Source organism: Heliangelus exortis, chromosome 20 (genome assembly GCF_036169615.1).
Source record: "Heliangelus exortis chromosome 20, bHelExo1.hap1, whole genome shotgun sequence".
NCBI classification, from domain to species: Eukaryota; Metazoa; Chordata; class Aves; order Apodiformes; family Trochilidae; genus Heliangelus; species Heliangelus exortis.
The window spans coordinates 6,211,663-6,229,341 of record NC_092441.1 but is presented as its reverse complement, the minus strand read 5'-3'; the positions used below and the strand labels follow the sequence as shown (position 1 = coordinate 6,229,341).

The following is a 17,679-nucleotide window of genomic DNA, read 5'->3' as shown; positions in this document are numbered from 1 at the left end:
TGAGTGGTTTGTGCTACTAGGAGACCATGTGCTGGCTTCCTCTTCAGTGTGTGGATTTTTTTTCTCTTTTTGTAACCAGAAATGAAGACTGAACTCTGGAAAATGAGCCTAACCATGCGTTTTTGGTCCTTTCTATGTTTATGACAGATTACCATGCCCAGCCCTGCTGTCTGTGTCATGAAGGAGCAGAAAGCAGTTTTAATGTTTACCCAGACTTCACTGATGATTTTACCACTCCCAGAGATAAATGGAAATCAGTCCAGAGCTCAAGGCATGTGGGACTAGAACCCTCTGAACTGAAAGGGCTGAAACTTTGGAACCCACATTTTTCTTTGGCCTGAAAGTGTGCTTGTTGTGGGATTTCTTACCCTCACCTGCAGTGTTAGAACAGGGTGTTGTTAAGAAAGGACATTGAGGCCCTTCACCATTTATCTGATCTACAGTGGCTGTGTCAGAGTTGGAGCTGGTGGGCTTCGTTCCTGCTCATGCTCATCATGTATTCAGGCAGCCAGTCCTGTTTCCCAGCAAGAAATCATAAGCAGAATTCTCTCTCAGTCCCTACTTGTGTCTGGCATGCATGTGACTTCATGTTTTTAACTAAGTGGGAGACCTCCTAAGTCACCTGCTCTGTGGAATCTCAGTAACTGAATCAGTGTTTTGTCTGTTACACCACAGATAAAATCCAGGTTTTGGGTTTGCCCAGGAAGCACAGCATGGCTTGTCCCTTGGCTGACAGTAACTCTGAGGTTTGAGATCCTGTTCATCATTTGGAAGGGCCAGACCTTGGCATGCATCTCCTGTAGATCCCTTGGTACAAACAATGAAATGAGAATAATAATTAACTTTCCTGGAGCCTCATTTATCCCACCATTATTTCTCATGACATTTCTGTTGACACAGGCCAAAGCAAAAACACCAGTGGGCAAAGTTCGTGCTGGTACAATTATTTTCATTTTTAATTCCACAGGAAGGTGCCATCATTGCCCTAATGCTGAATCCTGAGTGGGATGTGTGTGCCAGGAGTTTCTCATCACTGTTACTGTCTTGGGGGAGATTAATTTTCCAGGGACCACAAAAAACACCATAAATAGGTTTTGATCCTAAATGCACACTGCTTCTGGGATTGATTGATAAAAGAAGAGCAGATGCCTTTTGTACCGTGCTGCTTTGGCCTTGGCTAAAAGTCATGAGAGATTTTGATAGCAAAGAAATGGACTGACTGCATAACAAGGCCTGCCCCTAAATCTCATATAACCTCTGATCATAAGAGTGGGGTAAGTCAGTGTCAGTTGGGTTTGAGTCTGGTCTTTGAGTGCAGAGCAAAGCCAGAGATTTCACAAGCCACACAAAAATTCAATCTCTTTATTTCCATTCATCAGGCTCTGCATTTGGGACCCAGAGTTGCAAGTCCCCTTGCTCTCCCATCTGCTTTCTAAGGAAACACCTCCTCTGGAACAAGCACTTGGCAGTCTCTGTGCAGCTGGGCTGCCCTGGACACAGAGCACCCTGAGAGATGTTTGTGGATGTGCAGAGCAGCAGTGAGGCTCCAGGCGTGTTGGGGTAGGGAGGGGCTCACAATGGACCTGGCACTTGCTCTTCCTTGAGCTACTTCTGCCTGCAAGGGGAGGATCTTTGCTCATACAAACTGGGGGCAACATTGTGCATGAGTGGCATCAAGTGGAAATCAGCCACAGTGCTCATTACTTGAGGCTCTGGGAGTTCCTGCAAAGAGAAATAGAGTTTATTCTCAGTGAGGTGAGGCAAACCTTGGCTTCTTTGGATAAAGGGAAAGGTGCACTGCACTGCTGCAAGGCTGAAGGTCTGTGCTGCTCTTCAGCAGTGAGCTTGTGGTGGGAATGGGTCCTACAGGCCTCCCAAGTTGATGTGCCAGGTGTCATAACCAGGAACAAACTGTGATGATGGTTGGGATAACTACCAGCATCTTCCTGGAAATCACAAGTAAAAGGTGTGTGCTTGGCTTGGTCCCGAATGACTGTGAATGTTTGTGCTTCTAGTGTGGCTGCTTCTGAGAGGTCTCTTCTGTGCTGCAGAAGCCATCAGGCTTGTGGTCTTTGTGGGTTTTTGAAGTTCTGTGGAGTGTAGGTTAATCTTTGTGACTGTCTCCTCTTGCATTCTTTTGTCTAGAATGTTTCAGTAGGAGCTGGTCACTTGCTGCCATATAACATCCACTGGCTGAAAAGCACCAGCATGCATCCTTCCATAGATCAATTTATGGGCTTTGAAACTGCTCTTTATGGAGAAAACAAAATCATAAGCCAACGTCTCTGTCTTCTGAAACTCATGGAGATGTGCAAGAAGCTGGAGGGGAAAAAGGTTCAAAACTTCCATGTGTGTCTCTGCTGCTTGCTGCATCTTTGTTCAGTGTCATTGTTCAGTGCCAGCCTCTTGGGGGCAGTCAGCTCGGGTCAGGCTGTGATGTAGACCTCCAGGAGCCCCCCCACAGAGTGCATTCTGTAGAACACACTCAGTGGGAGGCCAAAGTTGACGATTGCAAACCAGGTGGAGTAGCCATAAAATGACTTTTCCAGTCCATTCTCAAAGACGGGGTGAGCCCCGAAGGTGGGGATGATCCACAGCTAGAGAGGTGTAAGGAAAGAAGAGCAGAAGTTAGAGGATGACAACCTGTCTCCTACCTGCACTTTAATCTTCAGCTCTGACTCAAGGGATTGTAGGAATATTTCAAGTGTATCAAGAGGAGTCTCCCTGCCAGGGAAGAGAAGGAAAACCTTCCCAGTTATACTGCTGACTTCTTGCTATAATTCAAATCCTGCTGAATTCTTGGAAAACAATTAATGGGCCTCGTTTTGCCCCAGCCAGCTTCATCTTTCTACAGAATTTTGTTGTTTCCTTCACCAATTTGTTTTCACTGGGTTAAGACCTGTGTTCACACCCAGTGTGCTTTGAGTGAGTTTCAGTCCTGGCAACTTGTGTTTACGAAGTCTCACTGCTGGTGCCTTGTGTTTCTCCACCTATCTCATGAAACACCCTGAATGAGTTTGATAACTTTTTCAGAGGCTAAAAATTTGGCACATAAGGATTTATCAGCTGTCTCCTTCCTGCAGCCAGGAAATCTGGCCATTTTCCCCTCTCAGGTTAAAAGACAGACATTGTAATTATGGCAGGGGGGTATTAAAAGGAAGAACAGTCTTGACTTGCTTCACCAGTCGGATGGAACTGGGTGGGCAAAGTTTTCCCATCGGGATTAGAGGCCCAAGATAAAGAGCATGACTGTATCCCAAATTATTTTAGCTCAGCTAATCTGTGATGTGGCAGAGAGAGCAATACTTACTATGATGTTGCACAAAACCAAGAAGAATGAGATCTCTTTTAATGCTCTTCTCTTCCAGTTCAAGTGGGAGTAGCTGTGCATGTAGGACCGGGAGACTTTGCGGATCTCCTGTCCCAGCTCCAGCACGCTCATTCGTCTCTGGTCGTAGGCTTCATGGTTCTGCTCTTCTTTTCTTTCTTCCTCTTTGTCAGGAGGGATCTGTGTGTGCTCCTGTTTGATGTTTGGTGTGCTTTCCTTTTCACCAGGTAGCTCTGAAGTCACTGCATGCTGCCCAGCCTGCTCTGTGTGACCAACCTCAGCTACTGCTACAAAGGGCTGTCGGTGGAGCCCGTCGATGATGAAGACGTTTTGGGTGATGTTCTGAAAGATGAGGAGGACAGCATAGGACAGGATGAGACTGTTCAGTAGGTCCCTGGGGTCAGTGGCCACGATGGCAACAATGGAGAAGTAGCACATGGCCATTTGGCCCAGGGCTGCCCCCATCAACAGGATTGCATCCAGACTGCGGGTTGGGTTCTTCAGCGTGTCCAGCTCCCTCTTTTCCAAGGCGTGGATGATTGTCCCGACCACTGCAGCCACGCTCATCAGGGGCAGGAGCACAATGTAGTAAGAATAAAACATCACAAAGACCTCACGGCTGGGGGCTGAGCCAGTGGCCTGGATCTGGTACAACATGAAGACACAGATCCCAATGATCACAGCAATGGCGCCCAGCAGTGGCCCAAAGACCACCCCGTGGAGCTTGAACCTGGGCTTGACACGAGGGACGTGGTGGTGGCTGATGCGTCGCCCCACGTTCTTCCACATGACATAAAGCATGGAGCAGCAGATGAGGCAGTACTCAGTGTTGAAGGGGTAGAGCAGGATGTAGCCCTTCTGGAAGACTTTGCAGATGGTTGTGTTTGGGCATGTGCATGAGGCAGTCTCGTTGCCTGGAGCGTGAGAAGAGAAAGGCAACAATTAAGAGGGAGATGGCCTGGATTTCATGGCTGCCTCTGGGAGTTTCTCAGGTGCAGGCACAACATCTCTCTCTGTATCTTGGAGACTGATCAGTAGGAATTTAAGTAGTTACCACTCAGTCCTCAAGGTCCCTCCTTTCCCTCCTTTCCCTCCTTTCCCTCCTTTCCCTCCTTTCCCTCCTTTCCCTCCTTTCCCTCCTTTCCCTCCTTTCCCTCCTTTCCCTCCTTTCCCTCCTTTCCCTCCTTTCCCTCCTTTCCCTCCTTTCCCTCCTTTCCCTCCTTTCCCTCCTTTCCCTCCTTTCCCTCCTTTCCCTCCTTTCCCTCCTTTCCCTCCTTTCCCTCCTTTCCCTCCTTTCCCTCCTTTCCCTCCTTTCCCTCCTTTCCCTCCTTTATTTTGTCTCTACCCTTGGAATATTAATTTCCTTTTTTTTCCCCCCATATTATCAGAAAAGTAGAGCAACCATGTGAGTCTGTTCTAGCCTGGCAATCCTTTGCTTGCAGTTGACAGCTGGATGTGAGAAAAAAAATACTAATTTTTGCTTTTCCTTTCCTCGTTCTCAGCTCTAGGGTTTCAGATTGGTTCCTGTCCCCTCCCAATGAAGATGTCCTTCCCTTGCATCCCATCTTTAGGCAACCTCAAATAATAGGGAAGATGCAGTATTTGGAAGATCTGATCTGAATCCCTGAGATCAAGAACTGTTGTCTCCCTGGAGGTTGTCTACATCAGCCTAACACAAGTAGGGATGTGAAAAAGGAGCCTTGCCTGCAAATCTCTGCTCCACCTCACGCAGCTGAGACTCAATCTCCATGTGGATGGTGTCATTGGTCACAGCCAAGAGCCAGAGGAGGAGGTTGGTGGCTATGTTCAGCATCAGCCCACACCTGGGAGAAGACAAAGGCCTCTGAAGACTGTTTATGGCCTGGTAGATGGAAGCAATTACTTTTGCAGTGGTTGAAGGCAGAAGTGCAAACTGAAGGGTCAGTGGGAGGAGGATGGACCTGGGCAAGGCATAGCTTGGTGCAGAATACAGGGAGTCTGTCTATGATCAGCTGAAGCAAGAATAAGGGAGATTGTGAGCAGACAGAAGGAAAAAGTTTCTTTGAAGTAGTTCAAGGTGGGTTTTTTTCCCCTCTTTTTTTTTGTACCTGGTGAAGTTGTGCTGGACTTGAATGCAATCCTTAGAGTGGTGGCACAGAAAAAAAGCCTGCAAATCAATAACAAAACTGACATGAGTGGGGTGAAGCTGGCAGCCTGCCACATGCGTGGTGGAAAGGGACAGGCAGGCAGGAAGGGACATGTCCACGTGGGAGCAAAACTGCCCCTGGGGTGGCTCAGGGACACGTGTGTACCTGCAGCTCAGTGCTGAGGTGTGTGCTGGCATCCCTGGGTGACAGCAGTGTCTGTGTGCCTGCACTTAGTGCCAAAGGAGCTCTGGCAGGGCTGCTTTCCCCTGCCTCCTGTGTGGGTATTTGCTGCTGAGATGGGAGCTAGTTTGCTTTTCACATGTGGGTTTGGGTCTGGGAAAAAGAGGGTTGGTGTCAGAGTAAGAGGTTGCAAATGGTGAGAGAGACTGCTGTGTGCAAAGGGTTTTGTTGGAGGGATGTGTTGGCAGAGAGAGGCTGGGTCTGGGACACCCTGCTGGCAAAATCTGAAATTTTCTCTCCCTAATTTCACTCTTCAGAACAAACTCTTGTGAATCTTTCAGTGTGTCAGGTGTTGCTGGAGGGATTTCTCTCTAAATCTTGCTGCTTTGTCTCTCTGTCTGACACATCAGATGTGGATGAGTGGTATTTGAAATGCTTTGTGATACTTTAATGCCTGCAATGGTCCTGAAAATGCCTCATGTTCAGCCCCTTTTCCCCATCTCCCCACTTCCCCCCACCCCTTGGGCTCCCAGGAATGAGACACAGAGAACAAGTGAGCTTCCAGAAGGATAATGTGCAGTACCTGGGTGCAGATAAAAACGATTTCAATGCTGGGGAACACGATTTCCACCCTGGATTTGCAGTGGATGAGAATTGCACTGTAGCCAATCTGAAACACGTTCAGGAGGATGCTGAAGCTGCCAAACAGTAGCACTGACCCTGGGCAAACAGCAAAAGCACAGGTAAATAGAGATGTGTCTGTGGAGCACCTGAGCCTGGCTGGGGATGCAGACCTCATGCTTCTTGGATTTGATTGGAGCTGGAGCTCATCCTGGTTGGAAGTTTGCTAATTTTGAAGGATGGGGACAAAGGGGAGCCTGATTCCTGACCCTGGCTGTGTGCCTCAGCTGGATGAAGGTGTTGAGGCAATGCAAGGTATTTTCTTGTGGTTGGATACAAAGTGGAAACAGATTTTGGCCTTTTCCATACAATCTGGAGTGAGGGAGGTAAGCTGATGGCAGGTGATGATTTCTGCTTTGTGGAGAAAACCTAGGATGACTGCAGGTCTGCTGAGGCCTTTCCAGGACCTGTCTGCAGACATTAGGGCCCTTTGTTTCCCCCTTTTTGCCTTTGACACCTCTCTGCAGCTTTAGGGACTTTAATTCTCATGCTTAGTTAACCAGACCACGTGCTAACTAGAAACTCAATAATAAACCAGGGGCAGGGCTGGCTGGGGAAGTGTCATTTCACAAAGTGGAGCAATTATTTATGGGAAATCTCCTAGGAAACCTGGGTGTCACTGGGATGTGACTCACTGGCCAGGAATCTTCCAGTGGAAACATGTCTGCAGTGATGTTAAACAAGGACTAGGGTGGCATGGGACTGGAAGATAAAAGTGGTGATTTTCCTCTCACTTGGCACTGTGGCCATGCCTAAAGCCTTTCCTATGTCTCCCCAGCTGTGCTCAGTTGCTGGGCTGTGGGTGGGAGATACCTGGTTTGTGCTTGGAGAAGGGACCACAAGGCAAGCTCAGGCTGGAGGCTGAAGGGAACCCAAGTTCAAGACTTTCCTGGTGCTCTGGTTCTTTGTGGCACCCACCATGCCCTTGTCACCCCCCCAGATTCTCACCACAAGCTAAATACACCTCCTGTGCCTTCTTTTGGTAGCAGGAGAAGAATTCCTTCGCTTTCCAAGCAGGGAGCAGGGGGAAGGCACAGGATGATAAATAAAAGCAGAAGAACTCACCCCTAATCCAGATGGGCCCAGCGTGGGGGTCCCTGTACAGCACCGCGTGGGGCTGCCGACTGGTGCCCAGCAGGTAGTAGGTGATCCAGCAGAGGCTCAGCACCTTGAGGATGGAGAGCAGGATCCAGACATCTGCCAGCGTGATGGCCACGTGGTTGAAAATCATGCTGCTGATGAAGGCACTACCCAGGAACACCACGTTCATGGCCAGCAGGCCTGAGAAGAGCTGCCCAGCTTTCTGAGCTTGCCTGTCCCTCTGCTGCAGGGAGGAGCAGTGACGGTACAGCCAGAACTTCTCGTAGTGGATGGTGGAGGTGTCAGAGGTGGCTGAGGCTGAGCTGCTCTTGCAGCGGTGGCAGGGCTTCTGCCTTGAGGCTTTGTCACCCGACATGGCTCATCTGCCTGGGGGCCACCTGCCAGTGCTGAACAAAGGTTAAAAGTGAAAAGGATGGTGAGGAGCACGCAGAGATCTGCTCTGTTGTAACAGCCACTTGTGTGCTGACCTTCCTTGCTTGCTTTGCAGCTTCACCTTCCCTCTCCAGAAGCTGGATGAAAGGGAAAAGAGATGGGTGTTTAGTCCAGGTTAGGCATTAAATTTCCCTGCTGGAGAGAGTTGTTCTGAGGTGCTGGGAAAAATCCCTTCTGCCAAAAGCTGCCCAGAGACACTCGCATTAAACTGGCTGTTTGATGTCTCTGCCCTGCCCCACCAATACTTGGAGCTGTGGGGACCAAAGGTGACTAAATCTTTCCTGTTCTCACCTTTCATACCTCCTCTCTGTACAGCCCTGGATTCAGGTTTCCTCCTTTCCCTTTTTTCATGTGAAAAATTAGGTGAAAATACAGAGCAACACCTGCTCTGAAATTCAGAGCTGTTTGATTTTGGTTGATGAGTCCAACCTCCTCCTTGTGTTTTGGGCTGTGAGAATTGCACTGCACTCCTCTTACAGTCACACCAATTGTGGCAGAGAATTAGAGAAGCTCTGTAAGCTTTGATCCAAGCTGCTGGAAAAAATCCATCACTGAGGGGAGGACTGAGAATGGGACTTCCAGAGCCTGTCTAGCTTTTGGAAAAATCTTGGTAAGACCATATTGTCCATGAAAATGAAACCTCCTCACTGATGTACAGCAGTCAGGCAAGATCTGTGTCTCCAGAGTTTCTGTGGATGGAGAGGTGCTCTCCCTCCAGGGAGTGGCTCTGGCTGCAGCGTGGTGTGGGGGCTGGATGAAAGCACCCCCTGAGATATGTTTGAGAGTGGGGAGAGTCACCTATAGAGGTCTCAGGGCTTTAGGGGAGAAGTTGTCTGAGAAAGGATTGAAATTTTAGTGCTTCCCTCTTCCTTTGCACATACATAGAGGTCCTGGGTCTCCCTTTGCTCTCTGGGGGTCCAGTGCACCTCTGTCAGTGGAGATTCATCCTCAGCTCTTCCCTATTTGGCTCCAGAACTCTCCCAGCTTAGTAGTGCAGACCCAAATGCCCTCCATTCTCCTAGGACCATCACTATTCTGCTTCAGGGTGAGGAGAAGGAGAAGAGAAGCCCTAAAACCAGAAGGACCCAATGGAAATGCATCTGTGCGGTGTCAGGAGGTACCCAAGTGCCTGCACATGGTATCTGCTGCTGGGGACCCAACCCCTTGACCCCCCGTAGCCAAGTGCTGCTGGGAGCAGCCCAGCCCAACCCTTACCTCCTGCAGCCTCCTCTGCTGCTGCCTGGGTTGCAGTTGGTGTCCAACACCCCCTCTGGAATGCCACCAGGATGCAGGTGAGTCCTTCCCAATGAAGTGCAGGCAGAAGCTGTCAGGGCTGCTCTCCGCTGAATGTGGCCTCTGCTCCCAGCACATTGATTTGATTAATTTATTTTTTTTTTTTCTCCCACCTTGTTTACTTTGGGTCTGTTATGGTCATTACATTAATTACTCAGTGAGAAGCTCTGGGCTTTGCCAGGGGCAGCCAATGGGGATCAGCTCCTTTATGCACCTGCCTGGTTGCCCCGTGCCAGCGGGCTCTCCACAGGATGTGCCAACTGGTCCAACCACAGGCTGGGTGACTAATTTGTGCCATGGCTCAGGAGAATGTGGAGCTAATCTCCTGGCACAGGCTTGTGCTGGGAGTGCTCAGCCACACTGCTTTCCCTAAAACCCATTTGAGTTCCCCACCCCCTCACTTCTAGATAGATCCTAAGATGATGATTATTTTTTTTCTCAGTTGTGCCATTGCTTTGTGCTTTTACAGATACCCAAGCTGGCCCAAAAGGAAAAACTCTCAGCCCATCCTAGCTGCAGGTACCAGTCCAATCTGATGCTCCTCTGGCAGAAAAGGCTTTTGGGGAAGGTGGCTTTGACCTGTTAACTCTGGCTTCAGAGCCAGCCTCTCAGGTGCAAACACCACTGCTCAGCCCCTTGGGGTCAGGGATGCTCTAGGTCCAAGCTGTGCTGTCCCAATTTCCTCTCCTGTTGCAGAGCAAACTGGGGTCTGTCTTGGGGCTTCGTGGGGAGCTGATCCCCCTGGTTTTATGGCTGGCAAAGAGGCCATTTCTGCTTGAACCGGTGAGCCCAGAGGGTCTGTCAGGGAAGGATGAACCTCTCCCTGGAAGGAGAGGAGCTCTTTCTATGTCCTGGGATGAACTGCCAAGACCTGGGGTTCTTCCAGCTGTCAAACAGGTGAGCTGGGAGCTCAGAGCCACAGAAAACACTTCCTAAGAAGCTGATTAGGGGTGGGAGTGGGTGGGAGAGCACAAGTTATCATGCACAGGGATGTGATGGAAGGGATGGAAAACAAGAGTGAAAGGGGCCCCTTGTTCCGGGACAGGAGCACCCAAATGGTCAATGGCAAAGTGGTTGTGTCTGACCAAACCCCTGCACTGCTGGGGGGGAGCCCCAACACTTTGATCTGGGCAGGTTTTCATGAATACCCATGGCTAGGTTTGTTCTGCCTTCCCTCAAAGCATCAGCATCTCCAGCCTGCTTAGAGGCCACGTCCTTGCTCCTCTGGGGACCCTGAGTGCAGCCACCTTGGGTGCCTGCTGCTTCTCCAGACCCCTTCTAGAGCTTAGCAGGGAACTGGGATCTCCCAAAAGCCATTTGGTGGCCTTTTGCTGAACAAAGTCCACGATTTACATGTAAGACATTAACAAACCTGATTGGTTTTTAGTGCACGTGGTCCTAAATTGGGGTGACTGCAGAGATGGGAGTCTGAATGTATCCCAGGGTGGATAAATTTGAGTGAAAGTGGAGGTTTTGCCTTTAAAGATGGGCCTGAAATAACCTCCTGAGGCCTGCTGTGCCTCAGTGGTTTTGTCAATGGGACCATGCATCTGGGCTGCATTCTTCCCAGCCTGACCAGCTCTCTTCTGGCTTTGGAGCTGAGATTGAACCCAGAGGAGCTCTAAAACCTTGGGAGAGTGGTTAACCCTCCTAATCTGGCCTTTCTGTTGAAGGGCAACATCTGTTTAATGTGAGCATATTGACACAAAATTAACCCAAGTCATTAAGTGAGCAGGAGAGGATGAGCTGAGCTGAGTGGATCCATCAGGGAACAGTGCCCTGGAGCAGCTTCCTTCACTGGGAGCTGGGAATGATGTTTGCTTCTCTGCTATCAGCAGCCAGATTGTTAACTGTGCACCCAGCAGCAATAACACCCGGGCTGGGCCAAACGGATCTGTAAACAGAACCTGGGGAGGAAGGAGCTTTGTGCTGTGTTTGCCCAAAGGCCACCTGAGGAACTCTGTGGCTCTGTGACTCCCTGCCAGCCCACACCCTTCCTTCCCTCCTGATAACCACCACGGGGACCTCTCCGGTGGGGCTGGGGAGTGGGTGCTTTTTGGGGAGTGGGTGCTTTTTGAGGGGGTGACCACAGAGAGCAACCCCATCAACACAGAGGAGGGGGGAGCTGTGCCTCTCCCCCTCTGTTCCCCTGTGGCTCTGCCTTTTCCCCGCAGGTTGGTTGGACCTCCAGCTGGTGTTGGGTTGTTCCCTGCTGGACACCACCATTGCTTTGGTTGCTGGAAGGTGACATCTCCACCATCAGCTCCAGCCCTGGCCTCAGCACCCCCAGAGCCCATCCTGCTCCTTGCTGCAAACCCATCCCTCATCTCCAGCCTGTGACCTCCTCCTCAATCCATCCTCTTTCCAGCTGCTGCTTTGGAAGGTAATAATTAACTTGGATTCCTCCCCTTTCCCTGACACACCTCAGAGCAAGTCACCCAGATAAAAGGCTTTGTTTTTTTGATGGTTTGTTTTTTTTCCTAATAAAACAAAACTCGCCCTCAAATAACAGATGATTAAGAAGCAAAGGAGGGGATACAAAACCCTGGTAGTGGTGGGATGATGACTCATTCCTGGCCTTGGCCTTCCCTACTTTCTGAGCAGTGATTTCTGGGCTCTTGCTCTTTGCCTCTTCCCCTTTTTGCTGCTCTCCATTGCTGGCTCTGCCATGGTTTGCCTCAGGCCAGGGTCTGGATCAGGACCTTTTTGGAACTTGTGTAGTTGGCTCAAGTTCTGGGGCTGGATCTGTGGATCCTTGAGCTCAGCCAGAGCTGGGTTCTTAACTCTGCATCCTTTGGTGAGAGAATTTTATAGGTGGGCTTCAATGGACTTCCTCAGCTCCCTGGCCAACCAAGTTTTGGTTTTGCCTTTTATACCAAAACCAGCAAGTCTGGAAGCCCCTGACAGATGTGGGAGCCTCAGGACAGCATTTTGCTTTCCTCTAACTCTTCATCTGCAACAGCTGCCATTTAAACAGTCACCCTGAGGCAATGTGGTTGTCCCTGTTCCCCATCCCCTAACAAAGATCTGATCTCTGCTCCATGATTGATGCAATGGCAGGAGCAGTCAGCTGGATGGATGCTGCTGGTGGCCTCGGGGCTCAACCTCATTCTCTGCTCTGATACAGGCTTTCTGTTCACCCAGCTCCCATGACTCGGTTTCCCTCCTTCTAGGCATGGAAGAAGGAGCTAACTGCAGGGATCTGTCACAAGGATCTGTCTACAAAGCACCAAGGGGATTCTGACTGGCAGGACCCCTTCATATAACCCAGGTACTCTGTGTTTGGGGTGTTCTCTCCTCCTATAAAACTTCACCAGGGAGAGATGTCCCCCTCATTAATGGGGCTGTGAGGAGGAGAGTCCTGGGTCTGGTGGGAAGGGATGGTGATGGAGCAGCCAGCAGCAGTTGGCTGCATCTCCAGGCAGGGGGGGTCCCAGGGAAGGACACATATCCATGTGATGAGGACAAGGAAGCACCTGCTCCAGGGGTGCTCCTGGGTTTGGGTGGCACGCTGGGGACACTGGGTGCACTGAGGAATTACACAGGGGCATTACACAGGGACATTTGGGTGATCTCCATCTGCCTGGGAGTTCATCCCTTTGCACATTAACTGACCATGAGCTGGTACCTTCCAGCAGACAATCCCTGAGCACCCCGCAGGACCTGTGTTTACAGGGTTCTTAGTGTCTTGGTTTTGGGGTGGGTTTTTTTTTTTTTTTCTTTCTGGACTTCAGGGTGCTCTCTTTCCCTCTGTCCCCTTTCTCAGGTATATAGACAGGGTACAGGGTACACTGATGGCTGTTCCTTATCTGCTGCCCTCCTAAGAGGGATGTATGTGGCTGGAGGGCAAAAGAAGAATGCAGTCAGCTGGAAGTCCCTGCAGTGCCTGCACCTGCAGCCTGGAGATGCCTCAGGTCAGCAAAGTGCCCTCCCTGATCATGTGCTGTCCCCAGAGCATTTTGGTGCATCCCAATGTGATGGCTTGTGGTTGGATGCTGTGGTTCCTGGAACAGTTGATTTGGTTTTATTGCCTCTATCAGTGCTGCTTGGGCTTTTGTGGGGTTCTCTTTAGGGTCTCTGTCTGGGACAGAGCAGTTCAAACTCTGCCCTGCCTGACTTGGTGTGCCCAGCCCTGGGAACCTGAGACCAGGCAGCAGGAAGAGTGCATAGGAGGAAAAACCAGTGTGTCCCCAGCAACAGAGCAGGTGATTCCAAATGTTTTCTGCTCCCATCTGAGCTCAGCAGCTTTGACCAAGACAAAGTCCAAGGGTGTACACAAGGCTGACCTCTGTGCAGCCATCACGTCCCTTTTCTGACTTAATCTGTGGCTTCTGCAGTTCAAATTAATAAGGCTTTTGTTTTATGAAAGGCAAAGTTTATACAGAGATTGTATCTTTGCCAGATCGATGGGAAAAAATAGAGCCAGGCCTTTGCCAAGGTGGTGGGGCTGGGGGAGGCTTGGGGAGGGAAGGATTGACCCATGCCAGAGGTGCTGGATCAGGGCAGTCCTCTGGGCCAAGGGAAGATGTGCCAGGGGAGGTTTAGATTTGGTGTTCCTAAGGGAAGAGTTTCTTTAATGAAACAGTAGCCAAGCACTGGAACTGGCTGCCCAGGGAGGGGGGCTCATCCCCCTCCATCCACCCCACACCATTCCTTGGGGGTATTAAAAGAACATGTTCTAGTGGCCATGGTGGCTTTTTTGGGGTGGGACTCGGTGATCTTAGAGGTCTTTTCCAACCATGACAGTTGTATGATTCTGTGAAACTGAGGTTTGCCCCATCTCCTACCCACCTTGGAAGGCAGCTGCTGGCAGCCAGAGGCACTGGTCCCTTCTGCTTTGGTGCTCTAGGCTTGGAGGGGAGGATGGTTTAAAACCCATGGCTGGGCCATGAGGTGGGAAATGGCATCACTCCAGTTCAGGTATCACAATTTCCATGTATTTATTTATTTATTCCTTTGGTGGGGGCACACTCATCCCTAGAGGAAGGCTTGATGCTTTCTGCCACCCTTGCTGTGTCCTTTATTGGAACCACAAACCCTGATCCCTCAGGCTGCAGACCAAGGTTCTGCTGGGATGCTGGGCACAGCACAGGGGCTCATTTTCTACCTCCTGCAGCCCAGAAGTCCTGCTCTAAAAGCCCCCTCAATCATACTGTGGTTCATGGAGAGCTGCAGGCACCCAGAAAGCTGTGCCAGGACCCCACTGCTCTGTGCCCTGTGGCTGCCTGGGTGCTCCTGCACAGACATGAGGTGCTGTGCCAGCATCCTTTCAGGGCACTGGAGATCAAATTGGCCATGGCACTGGGTTGATTTCTGTGTCCTAGGGTGCAGAAGGTCCCTTTGGGAGCTCAGCATTACAGTGAAAATCAATAAATAACTGTGTACAAAAATGTTTATATGTTAAAAAATTCATTATCTATTTAAAAAAAAAAAAAAAACAACAAAACCCACAACTCTTTATCATTCCCCAGACTGCATTGCACATATGGTCTTTATGGATTTTGAGCCCTGATTCAGGAAAACTGGGGAAAAGAGTATGCTTAGACCAATCCTGTGTCAGAGCCAGCTCAGGACCACGTGCACAGCTGTCCTGGAGACACAACCTGGCCCTTGGAAAGAGGAGGCTGCAGTGATGACCCCCTGGAGAGGAAGGAAAAGGTCCAAGAGGGCCAATATAAATCAGCAATACAGAAAAGAAAGAGTAAAATGCTTCCCAAAGCCTTTGGTAGTTACTGGTTTGTTTTTCACATCTCTGCAGGGGAGTGGTTTTCCAACTGGCCATACCAGAGGTTTGAAGAGGTTTCTCTTTCTTTGCCTTCCATGCCTGTGTCAGCCCCTGGCACCCAGCAGGGCTCTGCCTGTCCAAGGGTGCTGAGCACCCACTGGAGAGCACATCAGTGGCACGGAGTGAACAGACCTTAAGGAAGGAAGGAAGGGTGAGTCTCTGCATGAACCAAGGGTAAGTACCACCATCCTACTCTGGGCACCTTCCCTTTTTGTATCTCTCTTTTTTTTTTTTTTTTTTTTCCCTTTTTTCCTTTGAAGTTCTAAGAACTTCAGAAACACACATGCACATCCACACACAAGTAGCAAAAATAAAATCTGGACTATGTTTGAGTGATCTTCACTGACAGTTCATAAATGCCCCAACACTGCAAGGCAACGTGATTCAGGCAGTGCTGGGGACCCCTCGGGACATCTGGGCAGTCTCCTAGCCCTGGAGTAGGAAGCAGGTTGAGGAGGATCTCCTCTTCCTTGGAAAGGAGTTCTTTAGGACATGATGTAGACCTCCAGCAAACTGGCCACTGCGTGCATTCGGTAGAAGATCCCAAAGGGCAGGCAGATGTCCACGATGGCTGGCCACATGGAGTCACCATAAAAGTTCAGTTCTGTGTCATTGTCAAACTGAGGCCGGGCCCCAAATGCTGGCATGATCCAGAGCTGGTTGGGGAAACAGGAAAACAACACTGCAGTGAGAAAGGTGCATGGCACAGCAAGCACCTGCAAGCCCAGCTGCTGAGAGATGGGACACGAGCAGCCTTCTGAGTGTGGCCCTGTGCGTGCATGAGGATCAGGTGTGATGTGGTGTTGGACCTTAAGCCCAGTTTGGATTTATGGCTGAAGAGAGGCTTGAACCAAGGGCTGAAGCACTCCAGCAGGGGAAGAACTTGAGTACCTGGCCAGTTAGCATGAACCTGGTCTGGTCAAACTCCTTGGGTTGAGCAAACTTGGTAGGGCTGAGCTGGCAGCAGCTTGGTCTGCCCCAGCTTGGCTGTGTATGTTGAGCTCCAAAGCTCAGCCAGATTGTGTATTGGGTTGCATGGAGGTTATCAGCCCATGATTTGTGAGCTTATATATGGAGTCAGTTTCAGGATGTGGTGTGACTGACTATCTGGGGACTTGAAGGCTCTCAAGGTGGCTGCTTTGGAGGTACAGCTGTAATCCTACATTTTATTTTATTTTTTTACAGGGAGCTGCAGTCCCCTGGCTGCTCATGAAAGTGAAGCTGGCAGTGACCAGTTTCTCCTCATAGCCACTGGGGTCAGGGTCTGGGCTCCTGGGCTATGGGTTGTGAGAAGCCATGCTGGCATTTCGTAAGAAAACCCAGAGTTCACCCAGGTGTTTGTCACATTGCATCCTTTCTTTGGGGGAGTAAGAGAAGGGCTTAATGCAGTTTATTGCTTTCAACAAGCTATTCTATCTGCTAATACCCATCAAAAGTACTGAAACTGATTCTTCTCTTGTGCCCACTGATATTGTTGCCTGATATTCTGGTGAGAGGCGATGGGTCTATTGGCCTAGCTTAAAATGTCTCAGCTCTGGGGCAGTTTCTCTTGTTTTTAAGTGACAGGGGACTTGCAGCTCTCTGCGTATACACATGTAGTCAGTCAGTGTGCTCTCTGCTCAGAGCAGGCACAGAAAGGGCTGGTTTTGCATGGCCCGTGTCCTTTCCACCCCAGACCCACCCGTGTCCTTGCTCCCCTACCCTCCCACCCTGCCAAACTCTCCTCTCTGCATTTACTCACGATGATGTTGCTCAGCAGGAGGAACATGGAGATCTCCCTCAAGAACTTCCTCCTCCAGTTCATCTTCCTGGGAGCTGTGAGGGACCTGCCCAGCTCAGCAGGACGGATGCCTTCAGCTCCAGGGGCAGTGCTGGGGGCCAAGGTGCTGGCACTGTCGGGCACACGGAGGGACACCGCGTTGATGTTGACAAAGGTGAGGCCATAGAGATCCTTCTGGTGGGAATCACGCTTGTGGTCTTCCTTGGGGGGCTGGCGGTGAAGACCCTCGATGATGAAGATGTTCTGGAAGGTGTGCTGGGCAATCATGAGGAGGGCATAGGTGAGGTTCAGAGCACTGATAGCGTCCCTTGGCGTGCTGGCTACGATGGCCACGATGGAGTAGTAAGAAATAGCATATTGCCCCAAGGCTGCACCCATCAGCAGGGCCACGTCCAGGGTCCTGGTTGGGTTCTTGTGCCGGTCCATGTCTCTCTTGTCAAACCGGTAGATGACGGAGCCACCGATGCAGACAAGGGACATGAGGCCCAGGCACACGATGTTGAAGATGTAGTACATGGTGAGTGCTTGGGTCTTCTTGCTGGATTCGGTGCTGGAATTTACCTGCACCTCATAAAGAACGAGGACTCCCAGGCCACTCACCAGGATGATGAGGCCCAACATGATGCCTACAAAGAAGGTCCTGCGGAAGAGCCTGAACTTGAGGCGGTGGATGTGGTGGGAGTGGTGGTCTATGAAGCGCCCAACGTTCTTCCACATGACATAGACCATGGCAGAGGCAAAGAGGCTGTACTCAATGTTAAAGGGGTACAGCCAGAAGTAGCCGTTCTTGAAGATCTGGCAGATTTGGCTGTTGCAATTGCATTCTTCAGCTGAGCTGCTCCTCATCCCCGCTGAAATAAGATACAAACACAGAGATGCAGGGGTGTTAAAACAAGGAGCCAGCACTTCTTAGCAGCCCTGAGGAACTGGATACTATGGGTCAGTGAAAAATAAGACTAAGGCAGACTAAGGG

At 50.3% G+C, this 17,679-nt stretch overlaps 3 protein-coding genes and 2 long non-coding RNA genes across 9 annotated transcripts in view; 3 read left to right on the top strand and 2 right to left on the bottom strand.

Moving 5' to 3' along the window:
- Window positions 1-1,344: 1,344 nt before the first annotated feature.
- OTOP3 (otopetrin 3) lies at window positions 1,345-9,203 on the bottom strand. Its single transcript, XM_071763806.1, has 7 exons — window positions 9,064-9,203; window positions 7,381-7,802; window positions 6,218-6,354; window positions 5,416-5,474; window positions 5,033-5,151; window positions 3,311-4,242; window positions 1,345-2,597 (listed from the first exon to the last, which is right to left on the bottom strand). Exons 2-7 carry the CDS (start codon window positions 7,769-7,771, stop codon window positions 2,427-2,429), a joined length of 1,809 nt encoding a protein of 602 aa, XP_071619907.1. The 5' UTR covers window positions 7,772-7,802; window positions 9,064-9,203; the 3' UTR covers window positions 1,345-2,426.
- On the top strand, window positions 7,688-12,687 carry LOC139805421 (uncharacterized). Of its 2 annotated transcripts, none has more exons than XR_011729807.1 (5): window positions 7,688-8,199; window positions 8,328-8,458; window positions 8,871-9,660; window positions 11,316-11,524; window positions 12,315-12,687. It is a non-coding gene; the product is annotated as an uncharacterized lncRNA (long non-coding RNA). The 2 variants fall into 2 exon arrangements; XR_011729806.1 differs by having other exon boundaries at window positions 12,286-12,687.
- Window positions 12,688-15,208, top strand: LOC139805420 (uncharacterized). Its single transcript, XR_011729805.1, has 2 exons — window positions 12,688-13,055; window positions 14,900-15,208. It is a non-coding gene; the product is annotated as an uncharacterized lncRNA (long non-coding RNA).
- OTOP2 (otopetrin 2) overlaps window positions 14,067-17,679 on the bottom strand; it is a 26,585-nt gene continuing 22,972 nt past the window's right edge. For all 4 annotated transcript variants that reach the window (XM_071763799.1, XM_071763798.1, XM_071763797.1 and 1 more), the window contains 2 exons: window positions 16,668-17,557; window positions 14,067-15,582 (listed from right to left, as the gene is read on the bottom strand). In XM_071763799.1, coding sequence (XP_071619900.1) covers window positions 15,412-15,582; window positions 16,668-17,557 — 1,061 coding nt within the window. In that variant the 3' untranslated portion in view covers window positions 14,067-15,411. The remainder of the gene's footprint in view (window positions 15,583-16,667; window positions 17,558-17,679) is intronic.
- The window catches only part of USH1G (USH1 protein network component sans), a 17,407-nt gene continuing 16,489 nt past the window's right edge, over window positions 16,762-17,679 (top strand). Inside the window, exon 1 of the mRNA XM_071763805.1 lies at window positions 16,762-16,860. The gene's annotated coding sequence lies outside the window, so the exon portion shown is untranslated. The remainder of the gene's footprint in view (window positions 16,861-17,679) is intronic.

Coding starts and splice junctions, on each gene's coding strand:
- OTOP3 (XM_071763806.1), bottom strand. CDS start 7,771: ATGTCGGGTGACAAAGCCTCAAGGCAGAAGCCCTGCCACCGCTGCAAG. Junction 5,475..6,217: donor TCGTTTTTATCTGCACCCAG/GTACTGCACATT, acceptor ATTGATTTGCAG/GCTTTTTTTCTGTGCCACCA. Junction 5,152..5,415: donor GTCCAGCACAACTTCACCAG/GTACAAAAAAAA, acceptor GTCTTCTCCCAG/GTGTGGGCTGATGCTGAACA.